Source organism: Rhinolophus sinicus, linkage group LG01 (assembly GCF_036562045.2).
Source record: "Rhinolophus sinicus isolate RSC01 linkage group LG01, ASM3656204v1, whole genome shotgun sequence".
NCBI classification, from domain to species: domain Eukaryota; kingdom Metazoa; phylum Chordata; class Mammalia; order Chiroptera; family Rhinolophidae; genus Rhinolophus; species Rhinolophus sinicus.
In genome coordinates this window covers 68641014-68653735 of record NC_133751.1, presented here as the reverse complement: position 1 = coordinate 68653735, position 12722 = coordinate 68641014, and the positions used below count along the sequence as shown (strand labels likewise).

The window sequence follows — 12722 nt, the reverse complement described above, 5'->3', positions numbered from 1 at the left end:
GGAAAAAAATGATTTCATTAATAATACTGCCACCTGAAACTATTTCCTCTTGAAATTGCCTTTAAATCTAATTTACAAGCCATTTCAGAAAACATCTCACTGTTCTTATCAAAACAGTGTTATTCAGTTTGATCTCTCTTTCATTTACCTTTCACTCCAAATGACTTACAGCTACTTTCAAGTTCAGTCTACCTTCAAAAAACAAAGATTTTTCCAGCACTGGAGATAATAAAAAGTAAATGAGAAATGTTCTGATGCCATTTCAAATGATGGATTTCAATTATGTTTTCAGCAAGAGCAGCAAATCAGAATAAATACCGAACTTCAGAGTGACCTCTCAGAAGGGGACAATGCTTATGTTATTATCATGGGCATTTTTCCCCCTTTTAATCAGTTTCACACTGATTAAACCACACCCTGAGACTCACACCCTTACAATATTTTATAGCCAAGCAAACAATTTAAACGGAGAAATCCCTGTCCCACTTCCAAAGGCCATCAGTTTGTCCACGATAACTGGCAAAGATGGTTGGTCACAGCCCAGAAGATTCCAAGTCTAAAAGAATCCTGAGGTCCAAACTAGTCCCTGACTAGTTACTCCCCACAGCAGAAAGTACAGGGATGTAAAGTTTCATGGTCCAAATCCAAGTACCAGGCTGCAAAAAATAAAAACCTCCTTGGTAACAGAGGGCAGTATTTAGGGTAGAAGCCACGGACCATGTCCCAGGTACTTGTTTTGTACCTTAAGACAACCTTTGTACTGAAAGTGACCAACCTCTGGAGGTGAGCAGCAAACAATTTGATGGGCAAGAGAGCAAAGATCACCTACTCTTTCAGCCAAAAATGCCATTCATATGATTATAGCATCATTGGTAGCTATGGGAAAACCTAAAAAAGTACCCCCAAAATTCAGAAACCAGTGACAAAGGTTAGTTAGAGTGGCCTTAAAGCAGTGAATTCTCAAAGTGGAAGGGGGGGAATTTTTAAAAACACACTCCCCACCCCCTTAAGATTCCAGTTCTTCAAAGGAAGTAGAGGTTACAGCCTCAACACATGTATTCTAAAAAAAAAAAAAAAGGGTTCTGCTCTTCCTTCAAGACATAGGATGTAACATGCCTGGAACCCCATCCCACCCCATTACATACTGAGCCCCATCCAGCACACTGTTCGGGGCGACCAGCACCATTCCTCGGAGGACTGTTCCACTGCCAAGTATCCCACCTCGACTTACATCCCATTCTTGCTTCACTGACGATTTCTTCTTCTTTACTTTCAGTGCTTTCCTTCCTGCGCCCCGGGGACTGTAACGGTTCACTCTGACTAAAGACATCTAGGAATAATAATCATATCAAAATTTTAAAATATAAAACTCGTGATTAGTCATCACCAGAGAGGGAAAACGGGATCTAGGAAACTAAATTTTAAAACATCAGAAGAAAAATTTAAGCATAATGAAAGGAGCAGGCTACCAAAATACTTGGTTCTTTCACTTTGCAATAAAAAATTGATACTGATAACTATGATAAAAGGGGTTTCAAAGCAATACCATGTATATTTGTTTAATTAGAAACTCTAGGAATGCAGAAATTATGACGTAAAGCAGAGTGTTAGGATAGTAATCACAAGCTTTGTCATCAATTATATAAATTCACAACTAACCTAGAAAATGTCAGTCACATACTAACAGTATGAATGCAAAAGGAGGAGGGCAAAAGAGAATTGCTCTTTAAAGTCCTTTTTTAAGCACTTTAACACTCAAATCACTATCAGATACATATGTGCTTACCTTAAATAAAGGTGGCTAAATTTTAAAGAACAAATGAATTAAACCACTTCTAGTATATTTTTCACATAGTACCAAATGGGGGTGATTACTGATACTAAACTAGAATTCGGAAATTGCCAACATTTGCTCAGCACTCTTAAAATAGCAATGCTAAGGACACTAAACATTATACAAAATAGGAAAAGGACTCATAGTCCCTAAACACTAGAAGACATATATATATATATGTATTTCTAAAGCAACAAATATACATGACTGCTATTCTAGAACTACTTTATACACCTAAATAATAACAGAACTTTCCAGCTAACCCACTTACTCCAAAATCATCCTAAAACAAAGACTCTACTATTCTCCTTAAGAACATTTTTTTAAAAATCATTTAGTCTACTGTAATAAAGATGCCTAAATCCAAGCGTTTCTCAAGCGTTTGCCCTCAATCCTCTTTGCTATCTGTCCTATCTCACGCTTATCAATCACATTTACTCGTTAAACACAGTATCTAACTTCAGGGTTTACAATCCAGCAAAGGAGATAAATCACATCCAACTTAGAAAATAACATTTCAGTTTTATGATGATGTTAATGATGCCAATGACATGGTGACACTGGGTGACAGTGGCAGTGGTCATGACAGCATTAGCTAACATACACGGAGGGCTTCTGCAAACCAGTACTATTCTACACTCTTCCCACATATTATCTCCTTTAATCTTCACAATAACCCCATGAAATACTTACTGTTTATTACTCATTCTAAGGATGAGAAATATAACGGACAAAGAGTTAACCAACTGTGAAGGTCACACAGTAAGTGCCGGAGCCATAAATACCATTTTAAAAGATATGCAATGAAATAGAAGTCCAAAACAAACCAGTACTTTTATGGTCAGCTTACATTCAACAAGGTGCCAAGAAACAATTCACTGGGGAAAGAACAGCTTTTCAGTAAATGGTGCTAGAACAACTGGATATCCTTATGAAAAAGAATGAAGTAGGCCCCCTACATCACAACCTATATAAAAGTTACTTAAAATGAATCACAAAGTTAAATGTAAGAGCTCAAAGTACAAAACAGCTAGAAGAAAACATAAACATTAATCTTCATGAACCTTAGGTTGAGCAATGGTTTCTTAGACGTGACACTAAAAGACAAGTAACAAACGAAAAAATAAACTGGACCCCATCAAAATTAAAAAGTTTTGTGCTTCAAGGACATCATCAAGAAAATGAAAAGACAGGTAAAAGAATGGGAGAAAATATTTGCAAATCACATATCTCATAAGGGACTTGTATCCAGAATACATAAAGAACCCTTACAACTCACCAATAAAAACACAAATAATCCATTTTTGAAATGGCTAAGGGATTTGAATAGACATTTCTCCAAAAAAGATACTACAAATGACCAATATGAAAAGGCACAGGAAAAGATGTTCAAAATCATTGGTCCTCATGGAAATGCAAATCAAAACCATAACGAGATACCACCTCACACTCACTAGAATATTTCTATAATCAAAAAGATGGAAACAAGCATTGGCGAGAATGTGGAAAAATTGGAATCTTCATATATTGCTAGTAGGAATGTAAAATGGCGTGGCCACTTTGTAAAACATTTTCGCAGTTCCAGAAAAAGTTAAACACAGAGTTACCACATGACCCAGCAATTCAAGTGCTAGGTAAATACCCAAGAGAAATGAAAACGTATGTCCACACAAAAACTTGTACATGAATGTTTACAGTAGCATTATTCTTAACAGACAAAAAACGGAAACATCCAAAATGTTCACCAGCTGGTGGACAAATGAAATATGGTATATCCATACAATGAAATATTATTTGGCAATAAAAGGAATGAAGTACTGATATATGCTATAACATAGCTGAACCTAAAGAATAGTACGCTAAGAGAAAGAAGCCAGACACCAAAGGCCATATGTTATATGATTTATAAGAAATATCCACAAAAGACAAATCCATAGCGATATAAAGTAGATTAGTTGTTGACAGGGTCTGAAGGGAGGAGGGAATAGAGAGTGACTGATAATGGACACGGGATTTCTTTGGGGGGTGATAAAAATGTTCTGGAATTAGATAGTAAGTAATTAGATAAGTTACTCAAAATAGGTTTCTAATGTTTTTACTCTTTAACCATTTCATTTATGCTGCAGAAACAAGAGAATCATAAAATGTCAGTAAATGTATTTGATGAATTATGATACATCCATTAAAATTATATTAAAAGGATATTAATGACAGGAAAATACACAAAAAAGTGTAAAAAACTGAATAGAGGGCTGCATGTATAGAATATTCTCAATGATGTTAATATACATACATTATTACTAAGTACTTAACTGTGCTAAGAGCTTCACATTTAATCCCACAACCCTCTGAAGCACGTACTTTCTTCAGAGACAATACAGCACAGTGGTTAAGAGAAGAGTCTGAAACCAGACAGTCTGGGTTTACATCCTGGCTTTGCCAATAACTATAAAATGGAACTAATCAAATATATAAGGTGCTTAGAACCCTTGCCTACTAAATACTCAATTTTGCTTAAGAATTAATGATGATGATGTCAGCAACAACTATTAATCCTCTTTCCCAAGTGAGAAAAATGGGGCTTAGAGAGATTAAGTATATTGCTCAAAGTCACAGAAATAATAATGGCCAGTGTTGGGAGCTGACACTCAAAACCAGGTCTGACTGACTCATTACAATGCGCCTTCTAGAAAACATGGCTAGTATTGAGTTATCTCTGGTTAGTTCTATGTTTTCCAAACTTTCCACAATGAGCCCATATTACTGGTAAAATTCATTTCAAGTTATATTATTGAAAATATTATATTTATTTACAGGCTGAAATTCCACCAGCCTTAATCCTGACCAACCATGAATATGAAGTATGTAAAAACTTAGGAGCAGTCAAAAGACCCATCTACTTGTTTCTTTCATTGGTGAGGCTGTCAATATAGTATCAAAAATTCATTAAAAAAGTGTTTTTTGATAACTATTTGTACACTAATGGTGACTTCTGATGGTAAATACAATGCATCCAAACAAAAGAGATTTTCTTAAGCAAAGAGATATAGAAATTAATATAAACAATTGGTCAAATTCATGAGTATTATTTGTGTGACTATGAAGTTATCAATTTTCACATAAGAGAATGCAACATCCAAAGAAACCATTTTATGTAATTAAAAAAAAAAACAGTGGTTAAATGAAGGCATATGTTATGGTCTGAATGTGTTCTCCCAACATTCATATGTTGAATCCTAACCTCCAAAGATGACGGTGTCAGGAGGTGGGACCTTTGAGAATTGGGGCCTTTGGAAGGGGGCTTCATGAATGGGATTAGTGTCTTATAAGAGGCTCCAGAGAGATCCCTGCCCCTTCTGCTATATGGAGAGACAGCAAAAAGGTGCCAGCTATGAACCAGGAAGAGATGCCTCACCAGAACATGAACATGCTGGCAACTTGATTTTGGACTTCCCAGCCTCCAGAACTGTGAGAAATAAATTTCTGTTGTTTAGAAGCCAACCAGTCTCTGGTATTTTGTTATAGCAGCCCAAATGGACTAAGGCAGTAAACAACTGTTACCTTTTTTTTTTCCACTTCAATTTAGCCCAGCAAAGCTAGCTGTGGTTACTCTAAGATGACTCCCTTATAGAAATCATGAAAGAGCTGTAGTTCACATGCTTACATGGAACACTGTAGAGATATTCTGATGGTTTACAGTGCTAAGGAGTCAAGTAATAAAATTAGAAAATCTAGGCCTAGTTGGAGAAAATCTAAACTACTAGTAGCTTTCTAATTGCAAAAATTATTGGTCTTTTCTTATTTCTCAGGCCCTTCCAGCTCTACAGACTCCCCCTCCTGGAAGTCTCCCCTCCCTTGGATTCCATGATACTTTCTCCTGGTTTCGCTCCTATTCTTTTCTCCTTTCTTTGCAGGCTCTGTTGGCCCCTCCTCACATACCACATAATCAGGGATCTTTACCCAGTTCTATCCCAGTCCTCTTGTCTTTCCACTGGACACACTCTCTCTTCATCCTATAATTGTTTCTGAGTCTACCACATGCCAGGCACTAGAGATACAATAGTAAGCAAGTCTAATATAGTGCCAGCTCTCATGCAGCTCACTTTCTAGATCACCAACAGGGAGTTCACATCTTCACCAAGGGAGAGTTCGTATCTTCCCTCACTGATCTCACCCACTCAAGTGAACAAAGTTATGAATGCACCGAGCACACAAACACACTATGAAATGAGTCCCAAATCAAGGATTCACACCTTTCCTCAAAACACCTAATGTTCATTTCCAACTGCATTCTGTACATGTCTCCCAAATATCTCAAATACAGAAGTCAAAATACAGCTTATTACCCACATTCCCCCTCCCTGCCAACTTCTAGTTCCTGATATATAATTGGCTTGCTCAGTAACTGTCTGCTGAATTCAGTTGGCATTACCATCTTTCTGGTTATTCCAGTTTAAAATTTTAGCATCACCTTCCCCTCCTTCTTGTCTCATAGCCAATCAGATACCAGAATCTATTTATTCTTTCCCTGAAATACTTCTCTCATTTCTATCACTTTGTCCAGGCTCTCATTATTTCTCCTAATTGATCTTCCTTTCACGTATTCACTCACTCTCTTCATCATTCATGTACTATTTCAACAAATATTTTGAAAGCACACGCCAAGAGCCAAGCACCAGATACAGCAAGAAAGTAGAATAGTCTGAACCCTCGTAAAGCTTAGAGTATATCGGACCACAATTAAGAGTAATTGCAATAAAAAGGATAATGCAGGAAGTAAATTCAGTGTCATGAAAATACCTAACTCACTCTACACAAAATTCCCTCGAATTCTCCCAAAAATGTTTAAGTTGGGAGCTAAAGTATGAATACAAGTCAGAAGTGGGGGAAAGAATGGTGGGTAGCGGAGGCATTTACAAACGCTGTGATAATTTCAGTTTGACTAACAAAGATTTGAGATGATGAGAGGCTAGAAAGAGGATAAAAAAGCAAGGGTCAGAGGCGAGATCCCCTGAGCCACAGCGACTTGAACACTGTCCTAAAGACCTACAGGAAGCCACTGAAGGATTTTAAGCAAGGAGCGTTCTGATGGGATTTAGCAAATCCACTCTGGCTAGTGGACAACTGATCAAAGGGAAACAAGATTTCTTTCCAAACACTGTCCCTTCAATCAATCCTACCCAAATAAACGGCTAGAGAACAACTCAGAAGGTTTTAATGGCTGAGGAGTCCAACTCCGCTTAGCACTCTAATCCTCTCCCTCGTCCCCTTCTCCCCCGTGTGGCCAGGCTGACCCTTCTTTCCAGTCTTTTCCCTCCTCACGTCTCCCACACTTTAGGAAAGCTCTCGCCTTCACATCTAGCGCCCAGCTTTCTTTACGGTCTGCTGGGACGCCCTTTCTGACCTTCATCTCCACGGGGTTAACTCCCCCTCACTCCTCAAAATTCATTAAGTGGCCCCTCCTGATAAACCCCTTCCTCACCATCCAATCGACTTCAGTGACCCTCCCTGTCCCCAGCACGCTGCGTAGTCTTTCTCTAGCCAGACTATAAACTCCTTGAAAGCTACAAAAGGGTCCCCCCAATTCCTAGCTCTGTGCGTAAGTGCTCGAAAGCGGCGATCACGCGCACACTCAGGCGCTCCTCGGGGGCAGCATGCGGGAGACACAAACACACACAGACACGCATCCGGACACGCACATACATTCAAAACACAGAGTCGCGGGTGCGCTTTCTGCAGTAAGGCTCCTCTACCCAGGTGCTTGGATCCCCACGGAACAGAAAGACGCCGCCACGGTTCTCCCCGCTCTGTAGCCCGGTCCCTACGGCTCGGTGGGGCTGAAGGCTACAGGACTCTGGCCCCTCATTACAACCTGCCTGGCCTGCTCCCGACTGTTGCCTCCACCACGACTAAAACTTCAGGATCCGGAACCTCCACAGGTTGACACAGCCCGCCGCTTCCGGGATGTTGCCTAGGTTACGGGAGCCCCGCCCCACTCGTTTGCGTACATCCGGGATGGCCAGTGCGCAGATGCCTCCCAAAGTCTGGCGTGGGCTCTGCGGTTCAAAGGCTCGTGTGTCCTAGTTTGGTCCCATGTCTGCTCTACAGGGTCCCAGGCAAAACTCTGGAGGGTAGGCATGTAGCGTTAGCCAGTTTCTCGTGAAGTCTCTAAAAGGAAGATGTTAACTCTCCACACCAATCTTCACACATCACACTTTCTTGCTTTCACCTCTATTTATTTATTTAAAAATGTTTATTACCACCTACCAATGTGCCAGAGACTATGCTAGGTTCAATGGGGTCTAAAAACAGGCAAGGTCCCTCTCCACAGAAAGCTTACTGCATAGTAGCAAACAGCTATCAATGACACAAATGTAAAATTAAAACTGTGACAAGTGTTAAGAAGTAGGCATACTAACTAGATAGTAAGTGTCATGCAGGGTGTCATGCCCGAGACCTGCGGGGTCTCTGCTCCCGCTCCCCACATAAGAACGCAGCATATGGTGAGGCCAAAAAGGAACACCCACGGAGCCATAGATGGGGGAGTCATACCACTATATTCTCACTGGTGGCATCTGCCTCTCTGTAATCTGCTCTTGCTAGTTCAGCCACCATCTTCTTGCTAGCCCCCATTTGCTGCCAGCATAGCCACAGCAGTTACATTAGTGGCCAATGGCTCACTGGTTACAGCTGACGGCCAACTAGCCACAGCTAATGGCCATGCAATCACAGTTGATGGCCATTTACTACCTGAGCCAGCACCTTTCTATGTGAGGCCGAGAGCCTGGAAACTGCTTTCTGGGGCTCTGTCCGCACACTAAGCTTATAAGAATATTTGAATTAACTAGAAAAGCTGAAAAACAGGGATGAGTAAGCTACCAGGGAAGGGTAGAGCACCCCTGCAGAGGGAGTCACATATGCAAAGGTGTGTGGCAAGTGCAAGGGATGGGGAAAAAGACCAGTATGCGTGGAGTTCATTGAACGGCGGGAGCTTGGTGTAAGGGAGGCTGTGCTAATAGGCTGGAGCCAGGACAGGCAGAGCTGTGTAGGCCATGTCAAGGACTTCAAAAAGCATTACATTCAAAAACACTTAATTTGCTCTAATAAGACAATTTCCTTTAGCTCCTGGTTTTCTACTTTTAAGACACACCCATATGTGGATCAGTAAATACATATCCAATAACTTCTAGATGCAAAAAAAAAAAACAAAACAAAACAAAAAAAACTTCTAATATTTTCCGCTCTGATTGAGGAAGTTTGATGTAGATATATTCAATGGTCGGTCAGTATAATCATCCCCAGCATATATCCTCAACTCCCTACCTCTCTCAGAGTTACTGTAACACTTGGGAAAACCACAGTCTGGGCCTTCCCAACATTGTACTTACTGAGTGCCAGCACCCTTGACGCTGAAACTGAAGAAGGAAAACAATCAACCATGCAGACTTTAAATTCATGATCACTAATTTTAAATGGGCCCTTAAAACAGCCTGAATACCATATTACAGTTCCCTGCTTCATTGATTCTCCTACCCTCCTAGAGGAGAACTTTATACCTTTCCTCATGCCCCAAATATCTTCCTCTATGCTCAGTCTCAGCCGGTGACCTTGCTTCCTACTTCATTGACAACATTGCAGCAATCTCAAGAGATTGCTCCCATAAGCTCCCATCACTATTTCAATTGTCCTTTCAATATCTTTACCCAGAAATCTGCCTTCCAGAAGTTCAAAAAAACCTAGACACAAGAAACATGAAGAACATTACATCAAGTAATAATAATGATCTAGAAGGCAGCAGGAAAAGTGGAAGACCAATATGCAATGAATTGACTCCATAGAAAAGTCATAGGAATGAATCTACAGGAGCTGATCAAGGCTGTTGAGGCTGGGACATTGGGGACATCATTCATTCATTGGGTCTTCAGGAGTCGGAGCCAATTCAACGTCATGTAACACACACACACATAATAATCAAATTGCTCAGAATCAGTTATAAAGAAAAAAATCTTTAAAATGGCCAGAGAGGAAATATATTACAGAAAAACAATACTAAGGACAACATCATATTTCTTGTTAAAAATATTGCCAGCAAGAAGACAGTAGAACATCTAAAATGTATTGAAAAAAAGAAAAACCATCAACCTGGAATTCTGTATCTGTCAAAAATATTTTTTTAAAAATAAGGATGAAATAAATATGCTTCCACATATAACTAATAGATTTTATCACCAGCAGACCCTCACTATGAGAAATGTTAAAGTCGGTATTTCAAGCGCAAAAGAAAATGATAGCAGATGGAAATCTGGATCTACACAATGAAGAGCACTAGAAATAGCTATAAGGGTAAATATATAAGATTATTTTTCTTATTGTTTAAATATTTTTAAAAGATAATTGACTAGTTAAACAAATATCATTAAAATGTATTGCGAGGTTTATAATATATGTAGAAGTAAAATGCATGGCAATAATAGCATAAAGGCTAGAGAAGAGAAATGGAAGCATATTATTGTAAGGTTCTTATACTATCCCTGATGTGTTTTTAGGTTGGTGCAAAAGTAATTGCAGTTTAAAAGGTTAAAAATAATTGCAAAAACCACAATTACTTTTGCACCAACCTAATATCATATTATTTGAAGGTAAACTGTGAAAGTTAAAGATGTGTACTATAAACCCAAAGCCATCACTAAAATAATGAGGTATAGTTAAAAGAGATATTACAAAAAAGATAAAAATACTTGATTAACCTAAAATTAGCCAGAAAAGGGGCTAAAAGGAAACATAAAAGATGAGAGAAATAGAAAACAAATAGCAAGGTGATAAATTCATATTAATTATTGCATTAAATGTAAATGATCTAAACACTTTGAGGAAAGGCAGAGATTGTCAGATTGGATTTTTTAAATTACTGCCTATGAGAAAAAACACACATTAAATTTAAAAACACTAGTAAGTTTAAAGTACAAGGATAGAAGAAGATATATCATGCTAACATCAGTTGGAGTGGCTTTATCAATATTAGATGAAACAGATTTTAGAGTGAAAAATATTACCTGCAATAAAAAGATCATTTTATGATGGTAAATGGGACGTTAAATCAAAAGCATATAATAATCCTAAACAGCTTCAAAAAAAATGAAGCAAAAACTGATATAACTGCAATGTGAAATAAAAATTCTACAGTTATAGCCAGAAATTTCAATGCCCCTCCTGAATAATTTATAATACAAGTATTGTGAAAATCAGCAAGGTTATAATAGACTTGAATGACACTATCAACCGTCTTGACCTGATTGACATTTATAGACTACTACTCACAACCATCAGAATACACATGCTTCTCAAGTATATGCAGAACTTTTAGCAAGATGGACAATAATCTGAACCATAAAACAAGTTTCAATAAATTCAAAAGGATTCAAGTCATACTAGGTATGTTCTCTGACCACAATGTAATTAAATTAGAAATCAATAACATAATGATTCCTGGCAAATACCACCAAATTTGCAGAAAAAATAATACACTTCTAAACAAGTCATTAATCAAAACAGAAAATAGAATATATTTTGAACTGAATGAAAATGAAAATATATCAAAATTTGTGGAATGTAACTGACAGTAGTACTTTGAGAGAAACTCATAGCACTAAAAACTTACATTAGAAAAGAAGGTCTCAAATCAATAACCTTGGCTTCTACTTTAGAAATTAGATAAAGAAGAGCAGGTTAAATTCAAAGTAAGAAGGTGAAAAATAATGAAGATTAAAGCTGATTCAAAAAATATAAAAGCAAAAAACAGAAAAACCGATGAAACTAATAGCTGAATCTTTGAAATTAATTAAATTAAAGATGAGGGTAAAAGGGATCAAATATATGGTGATGGAAGGAGAACTGACCCTGGGTGGTGAACACAGAATGTGATATATAGGTGATGCATTACAGAATTGTACACCTGAAATCTATGTAATTTTACTAACTATTGTCACCCCAGTAAACTTTAATTTTTTAAAGAAAGAAATTAATTAAACTGATAAACCACTAAACGAATTGATCAGGTTAAAATTATCATATAAATTACCAATATCAGAAATGAGAAATGACAGATTCTACAGATACTAAAAGAATAATATAATATTTTGGACAACTTTATGGCAATAAATTTAACAACATAGCTAAAATGGACAAATTCCTTGAAAGGCATAAATTAAAAAGCTTTCTCAAGAAAAAAAGAGATAACCTAAATATCCCCATATCTAGTAAAGAAATTAACATTGCAATTTTAAAAAGACAAAAATAAAATAAAATAAAATAGACCTTCCCACACACACAAACACAAAAAAATCCTATAGGCCCAGATAGCTTCAAGGGGGAATTCTACCAAACATTGGGGGAAGAAATATTGCCAATTCTACACACTTTCAAAAAAATTAAAGAGTAGGAAATACTTTTCAACTCACTCTATGAGGCCAGAACTACCCTGATACCTAAACAAGAGAGAGGCATTACCAGAAAAGAAAACTACAGACCAATATCCCACATGAATATAGACATAAAAACTCTTAGCAAAACTCATCCAACAAAATAATTAATTATATTAAGCGAAAAAAGCCAAAAAAAAAAAAAAGTGTATGCTGTGTGAGTCCATTTATATAAGATTTTAGAAAATGAAATCTAATATAGTGACAGAAAACAGGCCAATGGTTGCTTGGGAATGGAAAGAAAGCAGGGAGGAAATAGGAGAGAGATTTAAAGGAAGAAGGAAACTTTAAAGAGGATGGATATACAGGTAATGGTTTCATGGTGCGTATATATAACAGAGGTGATATTTATGTTTTAGATATGTGGGGTTTGCTATGTATCAACTAAACCTCAAGAAAACTGTTTATTT

General features: G+C 37.6%; 1 protein-coding gene across 9 annotated transcripts in view; it reads right to left on the bottom strand.

Moving 5' to 3' along the window:
* Nucleotides 1-12722, bottom strand: part of SPICE1 (spindle and centriole associated protein 1) — a 59459-nt gene that overhangs the window by 39506 nt on the left and 7231 nt on the right. For 3 of the 9 annotated variants that reach the window (XM_074331822.1, XM_074331796.1, XM_019734843.2), the window contains exon 2: nucleotides 1232-1330. In XM_074331822.1, the coding sequence (XP_074187923.1) occupies nucleotides 1232-1330 (99 nt within the window). Of the gene's footprint in view, nucleotides 1-1231; nucleotides 1331-7537; nucleotides 7818-12722 lie in introns of those variants that run through there. The other 6 variants (XM_074331807.1, XM_074331819.1, XM_074331802.1 and 3 more) reach the window with 4 other exon arrangements.